Genomic DNA, 21,900 nt, shown 5'->3' with positions numbered 1-21,900 from the left:
ATATCATGGTGGAAGAGTGTAGGGGAGGGAAACGGCTCACATGAGGATTAGAAAGCAGAGAGAGAGAATCCACTTCACGGGTACAAAATATATACCCTGAAGCCACACGCCCAATGACCTACTTCCTCCAGCCACACCTCACCTGCCTTCAGTTACCACTCAGTTAATCCTGTCAAGGGATTAATTCACTGATTGGGTTAGAGTCTCATAACCTCACCATTTCTCCTCTGAACCTTTTTGCATTGTCTCACACACAAGCTTTTGGGGGAACACCTCACATCCAAAGCACAACAACGAATAAATCAATAAATAATGATATCTATTAGGAGAATAGGTGGCAGACCTTCTGATTTCTTTTTCTGAACTTGTTCTTATGCACTGAGTGATTTTGAGCTTATCTCTCTCCCTCCACTACTGCTTCTGTAAAACAAAGGTGTGCATGAGATGCCCAAGGCTGAGACTGAGATTCTGCGTGGGGCTGTGCTCCCCCCGTCTTGCTGCAAAGGTCAGAAAGAAAGTAGATGACAATAAATACCCTGATCTTTCAGTTTGGGCTGTGTTCCAGGAGCCAGAATGACTGGCATCTGCCTCTTGTGGGAAACTGGGCTCTGGAAATCATTCCTGACTGGTCATGAGCAGGGTCTGCCGGAGATGATTTCATTAGGAGGATAAATTTAGAAATCAATTATAGGCATTCTGCTGTCTTCCTCATGTCTTCTCGTAAAGCAGCTATTTTCTTTCTTTCTTCTTCCTTTTTTTTTTTTTGTAAGTCTACCATTTATTGAGGACTTGTATTTATGCCTGATGCTGTCTTAAGTACTTCACATGCATTATCTCAATTAAGCTTGAGCAGCCCTGTCTTAAATTGGGCTCTCCAGAAGCAGAGCCTGGGAGGAGGAGATGAGTGCAAATAATCATCTGAGAGGTGATCCTAGAAAACCCATGGGGAGACAGGCAGGCAGGGAGGAGAGCCAGTGAAGGGTGTATAATGAACAGGGGACTGCAATGGACAATGAGGACTTCACAGTATACAACATGCCAGGGTTATCACAAACTGGGGCTCTGATCCTCCTCCTCCCATCTGTCATGGACCAAAAAGTACTCCTGGTTAGAAGGGGGTAAGTAGAGGGCATTAGAGTTTCCTGTTATTTCTGGCCTGCCCTTCATGAAGGCTGGGATATCCTTTGGGCAGAGACTATAGGTGCTTGCAGGAGAAAACTCTACTGGCCTGGACAGTCATCCCTCAGAATCCATGGGTTCCAAGACCCCCTGTGACGCCAATATCTGTAGCTGTTCTCATCCCTTATATAAAATGGCATAGTGTTTGCTTATAACTTAGTCCATCATCATCAATATTTTAAATCATCTCTAGATTACTTTTAATACCCAAACAATGAAAATGTCCTATACTGCTTAGGGAATAATGGCAAGGAAAAAAAAAATCTGGTCATGTACAATTTTCCCCACTGGCTAAGTCTTGATGGAGAACCTATGGATATGAAGGGCCAGCTGTACTAGAAGGACAAGTGCCAAGGAAGAGGTGGCAAGGTCAAGACTGTATTGGCTACACACCTCATCAAGTCGCACCCTCACTAACCATGTTTCAAAGGTGAAGGAGCTGAGGCTCAGGAAGGGAAAGTGTCTAACTGTGCAAATTGCAGGCCCTGGTACAGAATGAAAATGTGGGGCCACTTGTCAACAACTTCAAGATGGCAATAGAGGAGTCATAAACTAAGTGTGGGGCCTTTCTGAACACTGGGTCCTGGGTATCTCTTAAGTCATGTGCCCAGGAAGTCAGCAGAAGTCTTACCTGGAACATAAAGTGGCACTTCTGGGTCCCCCATTGGCCTGACAGCCACACTTGTCTCCCACACTTTTACTCTTAGTTCTTCCACTGCTGTTCAGAGTGGAATGGATAATGTGGGAAAGGAGACTGGATTTCCTTTGAGAGGGCTGCCCACTTAGGCAAATTCCTTCCCCTCCCCAGGCCTCAGTTGGCTCACAGGTAGAATGACTTTGCTAATCCTGAAGCTCTAGAGATGGACAGATCGCCCTCTCTTCAGCACTTGAGGACCTCAGAGGCATCTGCCTTTCTGCCTTCTGGATTAGCAACCTCAGGGTGAGGATTTCTCGATCTCAAAATTGCTTGGTTAGCTACAAAGCACATTCTAAAAAGTGGGTTGATCTCAGGGTCAGAAGGCTGGAGAAGTCATTGACCAAGCCACCACCACTTCCGATCAGTTTTGCTATCTCTAGATGATCTCTCAGGGTCCATCCATCTCTGGAGTCTTAACACTAAGTGACCAGTCTCGTGGGAATCAGTTAAAGCAGATAGCAAATGTGGCATTATCAGGAAGGGTAGTAAGAGGACTGTCGTTAGCCAGAGAAACAGGAGGAAGGCTCAGGAGGTCTGAATGCTGACCCCTGAGCCAAGTATGTATATGAATATATAATGGGCAAATATAGGTAATTGTGAAGATCCTATGAAAAATGAACATAAAAGTCTTGGATAATTGATGCTCATTGTTGTGATCAGACTTATGGCAAGGGACAGGGCATGTTGGAGGTCTTTTTTTTTTCCTCTCCTTCACTTATTTGGAAAACATATTATTTTAAATTTTGTCATGCTTTAAACACACCATAAGACAGGCATTGGGGGAAAAAAGTTATTTAAAAAAAAAAAAAACAAGCATTGGCCCCAACAGTCTAGGTGAATGCAAATCCTGCCCTGTTTCCACAGCACTGCCAGCATCTCCTACAATGAAGAGCTCAGTGCATATTGTTAGAAAAAAAGAAAGATGCACTATACTTCTCTTGAAACTCTCTTCTCACTTCTTTGGCCCATTTTCCTTTCCTCCTTTTGTTCCCTGAAGTATCTGTCCTTCTTATCTCCTCATCCAGTTCCGCATGTCCTCATAGGCTGGGGAAATGCCTCTGAAGTGCACTGGTGCTCATCTAGAAGCTAAACTCCTGAAAATGCACTTGAAACAGGAGGATTCCAGAGTCCAGGCAGGAACACGTGACTGGTCAGCCTCCTGCCAGATTCCGATGAGTACTGAAGGTGCTTTGAGGCAAGCAGACCTGAGTTTGGATCTCCACTCCTGCTCCCTTCTAATAAAGTCAGTGCCTTAGACTAATGTCTTCACCCTGGGAATCTCAGTTCCTTTTCTGTAAAATGGGCTTGCCTGTGGCTTTCTTGAAAGTGTTCTGATGATGCAATGGATTCCATTATGCTGGGCGTAGTGCCTGACCTTGGAAGGGTGTGAGGAGAACCAGTGCATTATGTCCACTCTGGTTTTTCATGATCTGACATCCAGGACACTGGCTCTGGCTTCCTGCTTAGTATGTGGAACCCAGAGCCCCATGGGAATGTCTCTGGACTGCCTGGGGCTTGGCATCAGCGGGCCTTTTTCTGCCTCATGTCAGTCTGTCTCTTTCAAGGACATCAGGCCGAGGGGATGAAATAGCAAATCAGTGGAATTTTTTTTTTCCCCATAACAAAATCAGAAAGGATTAAGTGGATGGACAGCTGGGGAACAGGGCTGTTCTGCTCTTCTTTGCTCCACGATGGCCTGTCAGTCATACTAGAAAAGAAGAAATAGGCTTTCAGGAAACTGCAGGAGAGGATTTGGACTTTCTCCTTGAGTGCAAAACAAGGCCTCCAGGGGAAGAGATCCAGAGATAGTCCAGGGGCTCAGAAGGACATTCCCCAATGCCAGTTATGTGCCTGCTTATTTGAGGACACAAATGAGAACTTGGGTATGTCCTTAGGTTAAATGTCCCCATAGCAGTATGTACGTGAATGCCTGAGTACCCATGTGTATATCTGCCCATGAATGTGGCTGTATGCAGACATATGAAATAAGCCAGTGTGCAGTTTCGTCCACATATTCATAATTGAGCATGCATGACAGAGGCTGGATAACAGAATAGGTATGAGGCTGAACTAACTGCACATACTATGTGAGAGTGTAGGTGGGAGGGTTCCACAGGTTCTTCAGGTTGCTGTGTTGTTGGTGTTCATGCATGTGCAAATCTACCTGTGGATACCTGTTCAGGTGTGTCAGGTGATGATGCCAGAAAAAGGAGAGAGCAGTTTTGCACAATGTATATGTGAAAAACTTCAGATGCTGTATCATTGGTGTCTGTTTTCATATTTGAACACATCAACTTGTGTGTGTGTGTGCCTGTGTGTGAGAAAACAGCCACATGTGTGAGCACCCTGATGATCATCTTTAAGGAGACTGAAAGCTTTTCTGGCAGTGGACAGATGTAAAGATTCATGAAAAACATGCATCCATGAGAACAGACTTATAAATGTGTGTACTTACCTGATCGAGCAACTTTGAAGATATTTTTAGGTTGTGCAGACATGACTTCTGGTGTACCTGTTACTCACCAGGCCTGATTGCCCTTTTATTTATTTATTTATTTATTATTTTTGGTACCATGAATTGAACCCAGGGGCTCTTAAACACTGAGACACATCCCCACCCCTTTTTATACTTTATTTTGAGACAGGGTCTCACTAAGTTGCTGAGGTTGGCTTTGAACATGCAAACCTCCTGCCTCAGCCTCCTGAGCTTCTAGGATTACAGGTGTGTACCACTGTACCCAGCCCCTTTTATTCTTTGTAGAGATGATTTATCAAACTTGGCTTTCACTGTCAACACCAGTAAACAGCTCTATGATAATGACACCTGCCCATTGCAAGGGCATTCCTCCCAGCTTCTGGCAGGATGGTTCCTTCTAATGTATTCACTGTGGACAGGAAATGGTATGATGGTCATGGTGGCAGGAAATATACCACCATATAAGTGGTCATTAAAGAGAAATTTGCTGAAAAGATAAAATGGCTATAATGGAATAGATGTAATGAATGGAAGGGACATTGAGGGCATGAGCCCTTCTTCTCCCAGTTGTCATTCTTAGAAAAATGGTACAGCTGAGATGCATGTATGGAGATTCATCATGTAAACTAAATCAGGTGACAGACTTCACTCTGTTCTCTGATTGCATAACAGACTCTATAAAGACGGAGAATGAGATCAAAGCACCCTTCCCGCTACCAGTCTTTTCTAGTAAATATTCTAAACAGCCTCAGAAGATATTACAACTGCTTCCATTTTATAGGTGAGAAAAGTGAGGTTCATGGGGGAAGGTCTCTTTCTCAGCTGACACCTCAAGTCAGTGGCAGAGCAAGGAGGCTACTCAGAATCTAGCAGGTTGAATGCAGAGTCTGTCCTTGAAGTCAAGAGCCTGGAGTCTCACCAGCCCAGCTCTTGATTGGCTCTGTAATCTGGGACAAGCCCCCTTTCCTCTGTATGGTTCAATCTTCTTGATTCTAAGTGAGAAATGGAGACTCAAGGAAACGATATGTGAAAGCTGCCAGCAAAGGATCTGGGGCAGTGAAGTGCTTCTAGAAATGTTTACTGAGCTGACACGAGTTTGGAGTTTCCATGGTTCTGGAAGTAGAAGAACAAAGTGCGTGGGGCCAGTGGAGATGTGACAACTCAGACTCACGATTCCTAATTGGACACCCTGAGATCATTCCAGATTGTAACCATAGTTCTCCAAAGAGGACGTTCAACAGATGTGATTCTCTTTCTCCAGGAACTTACAATCAAAGACAAGCCTGGGTGCTTCTGAGCTAGTGATCCCAAACGTCTCTATTAACTGGAGCAAAAGCAAATTTATTTGTGTAGCACTGAAGTTCGTGGTGGTTCGAGCAGCATTAACTGCTGCAGACCTGACTGAGCACAGACTAGTGCCCATCCTTGTGTTGACACATACCTCAACGCTAGGTACTTGTGAATTGATTGTTACCTGTAACTGATGGCAATGTTGGGAGAATGGAAGAGAAGATGTACACATAGCTGGGAACCCTTTAAGCATTAAACCAGTACCAGGCATTCTGTTATTTTTAGATTAAGTGGCTACATCATGCCAGGCACTATTCTAGGCACTGATTACAAAGTTGAGACACCAGTTCCTGATTTCCTGGCTCACACTCTAGTAATTATATTATTTTCCTGAGTTTACATAATGAAAGTGGGGCTTTGAGATGTTAAGTGGAAGGTTTCTCAAATAAAACAAGGGACAGAGGTGACCACATAGGTGGTTCCTTCTGAGACTAAGCTCTGGCCCTTCACTGGACTGGGGAACATGAGTATTCAAAATCCAGAGGGACTTCCAGCCTTTCCTGTTGAACCACTTGGATTCCATTTTCTAGACATCTTCCATCAGGTTGACTGATATTAATCATAACCTCCACTTTTGCACAGAGAATATTGTATTTAATGCTCTTTTTCATGAATTTCTTCCTTTACTTCCTAGAGAAGGACTCAGGGGCGGGATCAGTCCCCCTTTCTGGAAGAGGAGAAGACCCAGAGCCAGAGATAGAAATGTCCCACCTAAGGTTACAGAGTGAAGACAAGAATGGAATTTGATTTCTCCCCTTGCTATCCCGGTAAAATGGAAACAATATTCCATGACGTCACCAGGGGAGAGGCATCTGGCATTTAGTCTGAATAAAGAGGTGGCCCAGCAAGGTCCCAGGACTCCTGGTGCCTGGGGCCCTGGAGAAGGGCATGATTTGTCAAGAACAGGCACTCTCTCCTGGTCAGGAGGGGTGGTGAACCATTGGAAGTATTTTTTCCTCCCCTTCTGATGCGGTGAGAAATTCCAGAAGGTAGATCCCTGTTCCCCCCACCCCACCCTCAGCCTGGCATCTTCTAATCGGCCCTTCCCTGCCACAGGGCACCATCTGTGGCCAACCTAAATTGGACTGAATGGTGTGGAATTGCAAGTCAAAAGGGTCCTGTAATCATTCCGCTGACGCCCGGGGCTCTGTGCTCCAGCGCAGCCGTTATAAATAAGGGTAATGGAGTAGCGGCTGAATTACAATCAAGGCTGCTATGAACACACCGAACAGGCACAGAGCTTATTTAAGGAATATAGAGGCAGATTATTCTCCCGAAGCAGTGCAGTTGGAGCCAATCAATAACCACTCAGTCCCTCAAATCAGGGCCACGGAGACTTTGATTAGGAGGAGGAGGGGCTGAGGGAAATATGGTAGGATCGTGCTTGGGGAGATCTTCAATATCTGTTTGTTCTGTGCTGCACAGGCCCAGTGAGCACTGACTCTGAGCTGGGTGTGGGGCAGAGGCAGGCAAGCAGGGTGATGAGGCCTTTAGTTTGAAGGAGCTCGGAGATTTGGGGAGCAGAAGGTAGGTGGGGTGTGAAATAAGTAAAGCAATGATTCCCAGGTAGTGCGATAAGCAGAGCAGCGGAAAGAAGTGGGGCAGGGACACCAGACCCAGCCTTGAGGAGAGCAGCAGCTCACAAAGCAGGAGACAGCAGTTAGCTATTGCTAACATAAACCCCAGACTTAGTGGCTTAAGGCAATTGTTTTTGCTCATATTTAATAAGGGCTGGTGACTTAGGCTGGGTTTTACTGGACGGTTCTTCTAATGGTCTGATTTTTGTGGGCTCTGTCCTATGTCTGCAATCCGCTGGCATGTACTCTGGAAGCTGAAGACCCTCGATGCATGTGCTCATAGATCTGGTGGTTAGCAGCAGGCTTTGTCTGGGGCAAAATGTAAATGGGTGACTTCTTTTTCACTCTTTAGTGGCTCCTTCACAGGACAGTTGTGGCACTCCCAAGAGTGGGGAAGCCCTAATATGCAACTGATTTTTCAAGTCTCTGGATGTCACCCTAGGTATTGCCCCACTGGTCAAAAAAAAAGTCATGCAGCCAGCTCTGAGTCAAGGGGAGGAGAAATAAACTCACATATCAATGGAGCATCTGCAATGTCACATGACACTGGTTTTTAGGTAAGGGTAGAAGAGTCATTGACTATTCATATCATCTACTTACAGCAGAGTTCAGAGGATTAGGATTCAGAGGCAGGCAGGCAAAAAAAAAAAAAAATAGTGAGAGCAACAGTGAAGTAGACCACGCAGGAGCACCTACTGGTCATGGTTGGCTGTGGCCCAGGCCATTTGATCCAGACAATGCTGCTTTGATAGATGCCATGCCAAGCTGTACCGTAGTGGTGGCATGAACACAGGGGCAGATAGAGCCGTACATTCTTAGGCTGAGGAATTCTTACCTGGTGCTTCCTACTTCTGAGTCTCAGTCTGTTTCTCCTGCCCTCTCTATCTCAGTATTTCAATCCTGGGTCTCACCTTGCTGCCCCCTCTTTACTTGGGCTCCTGTTTTAATCTTCTATCAGTCCATATTCATCAATCTCCTGCTGTTGCAGAAAGTGCTGAGCTACTGAGGGGAAGACAGGAGATAAGAGTGATTCCTGACCCCAAATAATCGTATCATCTAGCAAAGCCAATGAGAATGGGTGAGGGGGGGTGAGTGAGGCTAGTGACTGGGAAGGAAGTAGACACCTGCCAGGGAGTTTCGGCCTCAGAGGAGGGAGAGGGCCTATTGGGCTGCATTCTTCAGAGAGGCCACTTTAACTGAGTTTGAAGGATGGGTAACATCCATGAAGGCAAAAGAGGAAATCAGGGTATTCCAGGCAGATGGCACAGTATGAAAAAAGACTGGGTGGCAGGGGTGCTCCTTGGGGCCAGTGGATGGTGGCGTGGCTTTCGTTAGGCATTGGGTTTAGGCCAGACTCTGACACCAGGGTGGAATCATCCCAGGAAGTCCAGCCTCTCCCTCCACTCTGCAGCCAGCTGGTGGAGTGGGCATCGGGTCTGATCACTGTCTTGCTCTCTGTTTGGGTACTGGTTTCTCCAAGGCTCATTTTTCCTCCCTTACTTCTGACTGCACGGTGCTGCGCTCCCCCGACTCATCACACTTTGTTACCTGTCATGTCTGAATCCACACATGTGGCAGGCAGAAGCGGAGCCCCCTGGGTTGGGGATTGACAAGTCAGACTCAGTAAGGAGACAAAGGAGGCTTCTAGGCAGCATGTTCAGGAAAGACGGAGAAACCTGGCATTATGAGAGAATTTTATCATACCTCCACCCCCATGCTGCTTAAGTTACTTTTAGGAGTCAAGGACCTTCTGCCTCTGTTCTCTGCTCTGCCCCTTGGGAATCTTTGTCTCTTACACTGTGACAAGAAAAGCCCTGAATTATACGGCTATGTGACTTAAGGCAATTTGTGTACCTCTCTGGTCCTTATTTTCCCAATCAGTAAAACAAGCATGTGAGATTGCTGCTATCCAACACTTTACACTCTATTTCTGTTGTGCTTCTCCATGATTCCAGGTCATTGCTATAGAAAGGACTGAAAAGGGATAGAGTCCAAGTGGTCCAAGTGGAATAGGCTCAGAGGCTGTTTGCGAATGAAGTGGGAAGTTATCTCCATGCCCGCTGCCTCCTTTCTCTTCATATTTAGTACTGTCACATACACCCCCATTGCTCTCAAAACAACCTCAGTCTTCTTTGCTTGACAGTGGTGAGATGGAAGAGTGATGAGAAGATCGACAGCTGACGGGGAGTATCCATATGCTGAATGCTGTTCTAGGCTCCTTCAGATTCTCACGACATTCATAAGAGATTGGTTTTGTGATTCCCATTTTTCTATATGAGTCAAGGGAAGCTCTGAGAGAGGTAAACTTGACTTGTTAAAGGTCAACCCAGAAAGTGTAGAAAGGATCAAAAATATCTTAAGCTCTCTCTCGTTGTAGGACAGAATGCAACCTGTACCTCTTTCTCAGATGTTTGCATCTTAAAAACAGAGGAAGCAATACATAACACCAGTGAGTGGCTTTATAATACCAAAATGTATAAACAGAACCTGGGAGCAACGCAGAAGGGTGACTGTCTTGGTGGTTATTGTATCACACCTCCAGGGTGAATATAAACCCTCAATCTCTTTATTCAAACATACAAGCTCCAGTTCTCATCTCAGGGAGGACAGCAAAGAGCATGCTGAATTTGGAATCAGGAAATCAGGTCTTGAATTCATGTTCTGCTACTCACTAGGTGGGAGACTTTGGCAAGTTGAGTTATTTTCCACTGAAAAATTGATGTTCTAATATCTACCTGGCCTATGTGGGTTTCCCATGAAGATCAAATAAGAAAATGAATAAACATCCCTAGCTCAACGCCTAAGGGAGTATTGGCAAATGAAGGGGCGGGGGGAGGAGAAAAATTCATTGTTAGAGAGAGAGAGAGAGAGAGAGAGAGAGAGAGAGAGAGAGAGAATGAATAGCAAACACATGAAGAAAATAAGAGAGTATAAGGAAGTTAAATGACAAAGAAAGACCCAGTGTAAGAATCAAAAAAAATTTCGGCAAGGAGGAGGGAATGGTTCTGGAGACTATAACTAGGAGTAATGAGAATCAATTCCATCAACCCTCCATCTATTTCCAAATCTAATCTGAAACGATATGCTTTTCTCCCTTGCCAATATCTCTTAATTCTTCTCTTCCCCTCCCTTATTTAACTGGGTATAACTGTATTATTTATCTCCACTGAATGGCTTAGGAAAACAATTTTGTATAAAACATACAGTTCCCAAAGGAGGTGGAAATGGGCAGATTGGAGGCTCAGGCAGAGATAAGCGCTGACAGCTGGGGTGGGAGGGGGGTTCTGAGGTCCTCCTGGGATATCCTTCTCCAGCTACTGCTTCAGGGCCTTGGCTGTGACACAGCCCTCACCACCTCTTCACCTTCTATCCTGCCGGGCCACCTCCTAAGCCAGCACACCATTGCCATCATCCTGCAGGCATTTCACCTTCCTGACATCAGGAACTCTTATAATTATGAAATATCCACAATGGACAATACCTCCCTGCTCTTTCCAAAGCCCTAATCCATGAGAAGCATTGGGTGACCTCACACATACTCCCAGAATAGTTTGTGCATCCTCTTGTGTGGCCACTACCACACAATGGTCACCTTTGTTGATCACTTTTTTGTTTTGCTCTCCTTGATTGTGATTTTCTTGAAGACAACAAACTTGGGAAACGTGCATTGCATGTTGCATTTATTAAACAAATGTTTACTGTACACCTACTACATGAGAAGTACTGAGGACACCAATGACCGAGACAGACATAGCCCTTTGCTCTGAATGAATGATTAAATAGGTAGATGAACAAGCAAACTGAAAGAAGCAAGGGGACGTGCTGCTGTAGACCAGATCACAAAGTCTGGGAGGGCAGCAACCAAGCAGATCTCTTCATCTAGTGGATCCTCAGGGCCTAGCACTGTGTCTGGCACATTTTAGACAGTGCATCAGTAATTTGTGAGAAATATATTTTGAAGCTGCGGATAATGACTGCATTTGCTTTCTGGACTAACTGCAGAACCTTGCAGATTTGCAAGCACGTTGCTATGTATGGCCTTACTTTTTCCCAATTCTACATTAGATGTGATGTACGTAGGACAGATTGTGACCCTCGTTTTACAATAAAGAGAATTATGGAGGCTCTGTGATTTGTCCTCAATCAGTTGGTATAAAGGGAGCACACAAGTCTGCATTTCTGACTCAAAATGCAGTCTTCTTTTCACTAACTCAAGCTCTCTGAGGAGGTCAGAACAATTGGGATACATTCACCATCCATCTGCCCATTAACTCTTCTACCCTGTCATTTTTATTTATGACATATAAACAGCTTCATTAACCTCTGAACCAGGGTTTGGTCTGATTGCACCAAGGAACTCCAAGTGGGATCTGGCACTTTCTGTCCTACTAGAAGATAGTCCATGGGCAAGACTTGAAAGACCCCTTTCCTTTCTTTGGGGACTTGATATGCAAGCCTCTGTCTGCTTGCTCCACAGTGACGCACCTCTACGGTTCCTGCTGCCTTCTCCCCACTGTAGCCCTTTGCACATGTGCAACCCTCTTGCCTCACTGCATTCACACCATTGCTGCACCTGAAGGGCCTTCTGTCTCATAGATATTTGTTGAACTCTGCCCCTCTTTCAAGACTCCTCCATGACGGAAAAAGTCATCTCCTCTCCTCTAAGCTTCTTACTTCAATTTAAAGCTATTTATAGCATGCCTTTGCTCAGCCTCTTGGACTGAGCTCCTGAGGACAGAGCCCTTCAATGCCACATCTCAGAAAATGTTTGACTAACTGGACTTTTAAAGGGAGTGTAATATTTGCATAGGTTACAGAGATAATTTATATTCAATATAGAAAATACAAAGAAAAATGAATCACCACATCATTAAAATCACCTCTGATCCTATCATTTAAAAAGTACCATTCTTGATGTTCTGGTATATTCTTTCCAGCTGTCTATACACATACTTTAAAAAAATCCTAAGATTACCTATTTTCTATATAAACTTCTTCCCTCTCACTCCATGACAATGTAAGCTCTTTGAAAGTTAAAATTATCCTTCTTTTCATTTGCATTCTCCAAGGTGCCTAAACTTGAGCCAGATGCTAGATACATTTCTATGGAGTTGCTATATGGGAATCACGCCACCACTGATGTCCTGAGTTGCCATCTCTTCTCTCTTTCCTCTGTGAATACCCATCAGAATTCAGATATGGAGACAGCTCAGTTCAATTTGCAAAACATTTATGGAGCCTCTACTCTGTGTTCAGCCACTGTGCCAGGCACCACACTGCACAAACCACTCGGACATATTCCTGCACCAGCATCCAATGAGAGAGGTTAGCTGTGTAATGAGATCATTTATTATCTATCAAAATGGTGAAACAGCATACCATGACTGCACATATGAAGTAATACATAACAAATGTATCTGGGTAGTGCTTTTAACTATCCAGAACATGCCAAGAGCTAATTTGTTTATATTATCTCATCGGATTCTAAAAGCAAGTCCAACATCAGGCACTGTTATTTGGAAGATGGGGGAAACTGAGGCACAAAGAAGTTAAGATCTTGTCCAGAGACACAATAGATTGAACCAAGGGGAGCTGGGATCCAAATTCAAACAGTTGGTCTCCAGAGCACATGCTGTTTTTCAGCAAGAGGTATTTCCTCCTTTTGGAAGCAAAGAGGAGTGCTTAGCTCATAGGGATCATGGAAGGCTTCCAGAGCAGGGCACAGGGTTGAATGGGGAGAGCTTTTAGAGACTCAGAAAAAGCATCTTCAAAGACAGTGAATTAGGAAATAGCAGAGTACAGATGGTCTCTGATTTTCAGTGGTTTGACTTAGGATTTTTCAACTTTGTGATAGTGGGAAAGTGATATGCATTCTATAGCAACTGTCCTTTGAGTAACCACATGATCATTCTGCTTTTCACTTTTAATAATTATTTGATAAATTACATGAGCTGTTCAACAATTTATTACAAAATAGGCCTTGTGTTAGGGATTTTGCAGGACTGCAGGCTAATGTAAGTGTTCTGAGCATAGTTCAGGTAGGCTTGGCTGATTTATGGCAGTTGGCAGATTAGATGTGTTAAATTCACTTTCGACTGAAAATATGTTTAACTGTGTGTGTATGTGTGTGTGTGTGTGTGTGTGTGTGTGTGTGTGTCACTGGGGATGGAACCCATGGCCTTACGCAGGTGAGGCAAGTGTTCTACCTTTGAGCTACACCCCCAGCCCTAATATGTTCATGGGTTTATAAGATGATGGGTTTGTAAGTTGAAACACTTCTGCACGTGTGGTAGATTACAGTACTATCTAATGAGAATTAACATATAAGTTCAAGGAAAAGAGTGAAAAGAGGTAAGAGTGGGGAACAATGCCTCCTGTGCCAGGTCACAAGGGACCTGCTATGCCAGGCTCATGAAATTAGATTTTATTCCAACAGACATTAGAAACCACAGAAGGATTTTTGAGCAAAAAAAAGTGACAAGGTCAGGGTTATTAGTTAGAAATTTCATCCTGGTGGACATTTAAGGATGGTAGGAGAAAAAAAGGAAGGTATTGGTAAAGGGCCTGCTGAATAGCCTCATTTTGCCCTTCGAGATCTGATTTACGCCCATGTCCACCCTGTTGTACACTCTGGAAGGCTGACCTGTCTGCTTCAATTAAGCACCCCTGGGAGTCCCACTAAGGTTGACTCCTGTGAGATGCCTGCAGGAAATTGGCAGTTGGAGAGGAGTGTGGCTGGGGCATTGGACAGAGATCAGATGAGCTCGGAGAGGACCATGATGGTCAGGCACAGACTTTCTGAGCAGTTGTCACTGGGACTGAGAGACAAGTGCTGAGAAGCAGCAGCTTGCGAGTTCTGAGAGGAGGGTTCCAGAAAGGTTGGACAAAAGGTTTGTGTGCCCTGACACAATAGGGAAGTGGTCTGTTTGAGGAACAGTTGTAAGATCTGCAGGGGTGCAGCAATGTGATAGAGGCTGCAGGAGGAGATAGGCCAGACTTGAAGAGGGTACATGTGTGTGGACAGCAGGCTGGGTAGAATTTCTATTGCTGAAGGACCATGAGCTCCCTGAAGGCAAGGGTAAGTTTCATCTAACTCCATACTCTGAGCTACTAAATGGCCTGGGATTGAGTCAGTTATGGAATGATTAACTGAATGCCTGAACAAATGAATGAATGGCCAAGGCCTCTGGTTTCCACTAAATCAGTTTTCTCTTTGAGTTTCTCCCTCCCACCCCAACAATGGTTTCTTTTCTTTGTAATAGAGCGAGTCCAGAGCCATTCTCTGTGATTCAATATTTACTGTGTTTCACACACTGTTATTATCATTTAATGTTTACTGTCTGCTGACTGTGCACTCATCGCTGTAGCAAACAAAGAGCTCAATCTAGTTTTGGTTCGTGGGCTAATTTAGTCAAGGAAAAGGAGACAATACAAGTACGACTGGCAGAGGAGAGATTGCAGTGACTGGAAACCCACGGGGTCTAGCTGAGCACAAATCCACCTTGCACCAGTCACGAACACCACCACCCTCTGTTTTCTATTCTGAATATGGAAACATGGGAATGGAAAGCTGCTTTTGCAGTGGGATTCAGGCACAGGAGAAAGGAGCTTGGATTTCCACCAGCCTTCCTGGTGGAAATATATATATATATATATATATAGCTTCCTTCTATAGGAAGCTCTGTCGGCCAGCTGTGGCCTGCCTTGGGGCTTTCTTTAGGTGTCAATCCAGGGACTCTTAGCACATTCAGTGCCTGTCCAGCCAGCAGCTGAACCCTCCTTCCTGAACTACTGAGTTTGGCACCACTACTTCTAATAGCAACTGTCAGCACTGGTTCCCTGGACCTCTGCTTCTGGGCTTTGTGGCACTCTGAGAAAAATGAGTGAGGTGCTGAGCAAGGCCATTTGCCGTGTCTTCACCTTCCTGTGGCCTAGCTGGTGGGCTGCCACAGAAGGTACTGCCCATGCCTTGGGCATTGAGGCTGGCAGGTGGGTGGTGGGGGAGCCTATCACCTCAGCCAGGGAGGGAGAGAAGGTGCTGGGGAAGGATCCAGCTGGTGTCCTCCACCTGGGCACCACAGTGAACTCAGGGCCCTTGTGAGGCTCATGGGACTAAGAGATGATGAATTTTTGTGATTATCTCCAGCCCTGTTTAATCCTTCAGGCACTAAGGGAATGCCAAGTATACGGGCTCTCGGCTGATAACTTCCCGTGTTCTGGCCATTTTGTCTTTAACTTGGAGTCAGATGGGAGGCCCGTGGAGGATTTCGAGTGGAGAGGTTAGTGGTACGAGATGACTTATGCTATGGCAAGATGCCCCTGGCTTCTGGTTGAGAACAGACAGAAGGGGCAAGCAGGGAAGGAAAGAGCCAAGATAGGAAGCCCTTTCAGGAAAGGAAGGGTGTCATCTTGGCCCAGGTGGCTGAAGCAGAGGAGCTAAGAAGGGTGGATGGATTTTGAAGGATTTCCTCTTGGGAGAGACGGCAAGCAGTCAAGAATGTCTCTAGTTTTTTTTTTTTTTTTTCAGAGTAACGGAAGGGGGAATTAGATCCTGTTCCTATTAATAATAATGATGATGATGATAAATCGATAGCTAACTTAAAAATTCATAGCTAACTTTTTCTTAGCACTTATTAAGTGCCAGACATTCTTCCCCTAAGGGCCTTTTATTACAAACCTCAAGGAGTTAGTCTGTTGGGAATGGACCATACACAGACACTACAATAGACTTTGGTGAGTAGACATCGTCTCCTCATCTCTTCAAGGTGATTCTTTTCATTTCAATGTCACCATACATGATGAGATGATTAGGTAAGGAAAAGTTCTAACTTGTTCTGCCCAGCAGTCTTCGTTGAGTGTGTGTGTGTGTGTGTGTGTGTGTGTGTGTGCGTGTGTGTGTGTGTGTCTACTTGTCTACTGATGGAAGCTGTTAAGGCTCTTTGTCTCCCAGAGTAACTCTTGCTTGATACAGACCTGGCATTTCTCCAAGAGCCCCACCACCCTTCCACTTTATTCACAAGATGCACAGATAGGCCTGCCCTTCTGGGACACTTCCATGGATGCATGCCTTTAGTAGAAGGCACTGGAACAAGGTCACATGATCCCAGTGCAATGGCTTTGTTGGTGCTTGTGCCATTCCCCTTCTTCCCTAATAAGAGACTGATGTTGGCATAACAGAATACTAATCAATACTATTCAAATGACAATTAAAAAAAATTTACAGAGGGGGAGAACAGTATAGAGATAAGAGTTAGGATTTCATGTCAGGAGACCTGATTTAACAATCTATTAGAAAGTTCTAACTTGTATTTATCAGACCTTGGTGTATGGCTTTTCAAGTGTTTTTAAGACACGGAACCTTTTGTGCCAACACTCCCTTGCTTGGGAGTGCAGTGTATACACTAAGAAAATGGAGCCACTTTCATCAGTGCAGAAGAAACAGGCTCAGAACAACTCACTGGCCAAGCTCCTTTCTAAGCAGGATGACCCCGAGAGCTGGCTGCTCTCTTGGGTCTTTCCAGCTCTAAGCTTCTTCCATGAAACCTCTAGCTCAGCTTGTCAAGAATTTACATGTCAACTCTATTCCTCAGATCTCCTGCATTTCCTCCCAGCTGTATAGCCTCAGAAGAATGGGGCACTTTCACACTTTTGTATAGTTTCATTGTACTTTGAAATAAAAAGAATTACCTTTTCATTCATGGTGTCCAAAAAAAAAATATTGCAACAGACATACGGGTCCAAATTCCTCTCTCTTACTTGGAACAGATAGATCTTGGCCACTGTTTTGCCATCTATAAACAGAAGTGATGATCCCTGGCTCACAGATTCAATGTAAGGAAAGGCATAAGTCAGTGGGTCCTGAGCTCCTGACTATGTTTGGCTCCTCCCCCATGAACCCCTACCCCAACAGCACCAAAGTCAGACGTGCAGCTCACCCTATGCCTTGGGTCTTGTCTTGCAGAGATGTCTGGTACGGCCGCGGACATCTCGCTGGTGCACTGGAGACAGCAGTGGCTGGAGAATGGCACCTTGTACTTCCACGTCTCCATGAGCAGCTCTGGGCAGCTGGCCCGGGCCACTGCCCCCACGCTCCAGGAACCCTCGGAGATTGTCGAGGAGCAGATGCACATCCTCCATATTTCCGTCATGGTGAGTGAGCGGGGATGTGATGGGGGGTGGGGAAGGGACAGAAAAGAGAAGAGTCGCAGGGAGGCAGGAAAGTGTCAGCAGATGGAGGGAAAGAACCGGCCAAGTGCAAGAGGTTAGGCTGATAAACAGCAGGGCAGATGGATTCTGTGGCATCACCTGGAATGATGCGTCCCCATCCGTCATCTGTCAGCTGTGACAAACTAACTGTGCTTCAGAGAAGAAAATAAAGGGTCTCCAACTCCTTGGCCTTTTGGCTGACATCTCTGCAAATAGCTGTTTAACATCTGTCACGTGCTTGGCCTGCTTTGCTGAGGGCTGAGGTTCAGTGCTCCAAAATGCAGTTGGCCTTTCCAAGAATGACTGAACAAACAAAATTGGAATAAAATCAGAACAGGCTGTGATTCCCAAGTGCCCTGAGGTGTCAGGGGCTTTAAACTTCACAACTACACAGTGGCTCCTGGAGATGGGTTGTCTGTAGCCAATGCAGCCCTCTTTAGAGGCCTCTCCATTAGCCTCATGATACAGTTGTGCATATGGCAGCAGAGGGGAAGGAGACTTACCCAAGGTGACATAGTGAGGGAGAGAAGGAGTCAGTTGCTCTTGAGCATTCAGACCCACTTGACTCTGGCTACAAAATCTGATGTCCCCACTCACCCTGGTTTCACTCAAGAATTTCTTTAGTGTTTACCACATGTCAAGTACTATAAGGGGGCACATTTATGGAGCCCATTTAGGGGTACAATGATCTCATTATACTTTGGCCAAAAACGCACGATGCCTGGCCTGTCACCTCCACAGTATAAATGAAGTTATGGGTGCAGAAAGCTCTGCTTCTGTTGGCTCATTCAAAAGGCTATTGGGGTGGAATCACTAAGTGGTAGTCTGAAAGATATGTATTACTGGCTTCTTTAAAAGAAAGCTGTAATTAATGGCTTGTGTAGTACATAGAAAATAAGCAAATAATTACAATTTGCAGAAAGCACAAGGTCTTAAGAGCTCAGGATAAGATCTAACGATGGCAATACCTGCCGTCCCCCTCATGTTATAATCCTCAAAGCCACTCTTGCATTATTTTCTCCATTTCTCCTTTAGCATGGCTTCACCAGGGACATGAGGGTAGAACAATAGTATCCCCAACCTGTGTCTGAGAATTTGCAGCTCACAGGGATGAAGTGATTGGCCTAAGTACCGTCTCCCACCCCTTCAATTCTTCCTTGCACTCAAGAGTCTGTATTTATTGAGACTGTACCATGGTTCAGACTTTTAGTTTTGGTCTCTTTTACTTGTTTCTTTTTAACCAACACAGTTCATTAAGCATTCTGATTAGGACTGAAGTAGAACTTGGAAATTTTCTCTTTTTGGAAAAACATACACATACCCCAGCCAGATAGCAACGTTAATTTTGGACCTAACGCATGCTTATCACGTGGAAGAACAAATCAAGGCCTTTGTGTTATTCATGGAATGAGTGTGATAGACTTTTCCACATATATATTTAGCAAATGATGCAGCCACATGCCAAGACAAGTGGGTGCCTGTATGCTAACTTTCGGGTGCAAATTTGTAAACACCATCTCAGGGTATTTGCTGAGTTCCTTGGGGAGCACGGGACACTAACTGATGTTGAGGAAGGTTGAGGATTGTGGCTACTCTTCTTCTTTTGACAGTGAGATGCAGTTTTGATTGATATTTATTAGACATTTTCTGGTTTTTGGCACAGCATTTGCTTACATACATTCTTCTCATAACCCAGTAGCTTATATCATATTATCTCAATTATAAATGAGTCATGAATGTCCATTTTCTGCCTTTAGGGCTTTAGTTTCACTAGGTCAGATTGTCTTCCCAGAATAGTGTTCAGTGAGTTCAGCTTGAAAAGGATAATGCACTATGACCTAGATGCCATCAAAATTCCCTGTAATCCAGGATTTGACTGGCAGAATAGGGAATATGGAAGTAGGTATATACCAGACCGTCCCCAGCCCCAGGCTATAATCCCTTGGTCCTTTCCATCATTTAGGGATCCATGCTCTGGCTCTCTTCTGCCCCCACTAGGGATAGTCACATCCAGGACACACTGAATCCAAAGGTCTATTGAAGCAGGTATGTGGATGAAGACCAGCTGCTCAGAGGTAGGACCAGCCTCTGAGAATGCTTCCCACCCTGTAGAGGTAGAGAAATGGATGGTTATTATTGCAGACTCTGGAGTTTGTGAGCCTTAGCAGGAAGTGCTAATCTGCCACTCTCCTCTCTGGATCATGTTGAGCTAAGTATTGTCCATTGTTTCTGTCATCTGTAAGTTGAGGGTTGTATTAACTCCTAGGGTGTATATCAAGCCCTTGAATCAGAGAAGGTTAGCATGTGAGAACATTTGCTTCTATTATTAGGGGCATTTCAGGTGAAAAGTTTGATATTTTCTGATTTATTATACTCTTCCATTTTACAGAAGGTCAAACTAAGGTCCAGTACAGTTAAGGACTTTTCTGCAGTTCCTCAGTCAGTTAGCAGGGATTAAGAAATCACCGGGACTCCTTGTGGCTTGGACTCTGACCTTGTAGGTCTGGCCATAAACAATTCAGAGAGAATAGAGTGTTTGCTTTTTCCTCCCCCAGTAACCATTGAAAATGGCATTCAAGATGGCAGACTATGTCTTCTCCTTTCACAGAAGAGAAATACATCTTCCGGTTTCACAGGAGAGATATCTGAGACTCGGCAGATCGTTGACTCTCTATGAGTATGTGGCTAGCAAAAATGCGGTTCTGGGGCCAAGCTTTTATGATGCCAAACTCATGTTAGGTGGCTATTGGATGAGCCATTATTTTTCATTTTTGGTTAATATTGGAATTAGTACATGAGAAGACCCAAATATCTTATCATATCTTAAAGGAGTCTCGCTTCTCAGGTCTATGAGCTCTGTCTCCTTTTCTCAGCACAAACATTCTCTCTGCCCATGCAGGGAAATCAGATCCCACTCTGCCACTACAACATGCTATAATCCTTGCGTGCCTAAGTGGAACCAGCATGCTCCTTAGGCTTATTAAGTCCTGAATTGAGTATCTCCCTGTCCTGGAGGGTTGTATCACCTGACTATTAACATCCCAAAGGGTGATGCAAGAAGGTGCTCAGTGAATCTAGGCCAAAAGAAGAGGGTAGACTGTCATCCCCCAGATTCCCCAGCCCAGCTACTCTGAGCAGTTGCATTTCCTCCTCAGCTGTTCAGGAAGCAGGATGTAGGGAAGAAAGCAAAGGTTTGGAATTTAGCTGAGCTGGCTCGGAACCCAGCTTCTCTTATTATCTGCTTCCTGTTGGTTGTTTTTTGAGTGAGTTCCTTAACATCTCTGAGTTCCCAGATCTGCAAACAAGATTAATCATACCAATCTCACAACCTTATTGGAATGAGTAGAATATATAGTAACTAGTAAACTATAGAATAAATAGTAACTAGTATCCATCAGCGCACGTAGTTGTTACTGAAGTCCTAGCATGAGGCCTGATTCCAAGGGTTCCAACCAACCAGGTCCAGCCACTCCAAATCCAAACAGAAAAAAGCAAAACAAACAAACAAACAAACAACAACAACAAAACAGGAAAGAAAATATATTCAGTGTAGATATACTGGGAAGTAGTGGGTATGTTGGGTTTTTTTTTTTTTTTGAAACCCTGGAATCTGTCTTCCATGATGAAGCTTTTTAAATTCCCTTTTCTGCTTGTTACTGCTACCTTTTGTTTGGGTTTTGGGACCAGTGTCCAGCCCTTGTTTGTTGGAACACTAGAATCAGTCCTCGGGCGTAGGAATGCAGGAACAGTGAGTGTACCACAAATATGGCTATTAATATTACTTCTAAAGGACTCCAATCTAGGAGTAAGAAGACTTAAGGTACAGTCTTAATTTTGCTGCTGTATTGCTGTCTGATGTAGAGAAACAGTCCTAATATCTGACATTTATTTTGCCTATTTACTACATGCTAGGCAGTGTTCCAACTTTTGTTTTACATGCATTATCACATTTAATCCTTACAACATACCTTAAGGCGGATACTCTTCCTTAGATGAAAAACCTGAAATGTTAATAAAATGAATAGCTGTGTGACCTTGATCACACAAAGGTTAAATGGTCAAACCATTCTTTCATTCAGCAAAGGCTAACCTCTGTCCTTAAGCTGCGTGGTAGACCCCCATTTCTCTTCTCTGTTGCTAACTTACATTAAAAACTTTCATGTGTGAATTGCAAAGACTCCCCTTGGTATGAAATCCATGGTTATATTAAGAGGATTTATAGCTTAGAAGCCAACTCCAAGGTTGGACAATGTCTCTGTTGTTAGCTTTATGTATTTGGCTGAATCACCTCCATCATTTACAAAACTAGAATAATATTCCCCACTTCTTAGAGATTTTTTTTCCTAAGTATTGCATGAGGTCACACTCACAAGTGCCCTGGACAATAAAAATAATGACTGTTATTATTGAAACCT

General features: G+C 44.4%; 1 protein-coding gene across 3 annotated transcripts in view; it reads left to right on the top strand.

Moving 5' to 3' along the window:
- Positions 1-21,900, top strand: part of Astn2 (astrotactin 2) — an 839,030-nt gene that overhangs the window by 98,850 nt on the left and 718,280 nt on the right. For all 3 annotated transcript variants that reach the window (XM_071600871.1, XM_071600870.1, XM_071600869.1), the window contains exon 2: positions 17,241-17,428. In XM_071600871.1, the coding sequence (XP_071456972.1) occupies positions 17,241-17,428 (188 nt within the window). The remainder of the gene's footprint in view (positions 1-17,240; positions 17,429-21,900) is intronic.

Source organism: Marmota flaviventris, chromosome 13 (assembly GCF_047511675.1).
Source record: "Marmota flaviventris isolate mMarFla1 chromosome 13, mMarFla1.hap1, whole genome shotgun sequence".
Lineage (NCBI taxonomy): Eukaryota > Metazoa > Chordata > Mammalia > Rodentia > Sciuridae > Marmota > Marmota flaviventris.
Note: the sequence above shows the minus strand (reverse complement) of the source record. Positions and strands in the feature narration are given on the sequence as shown.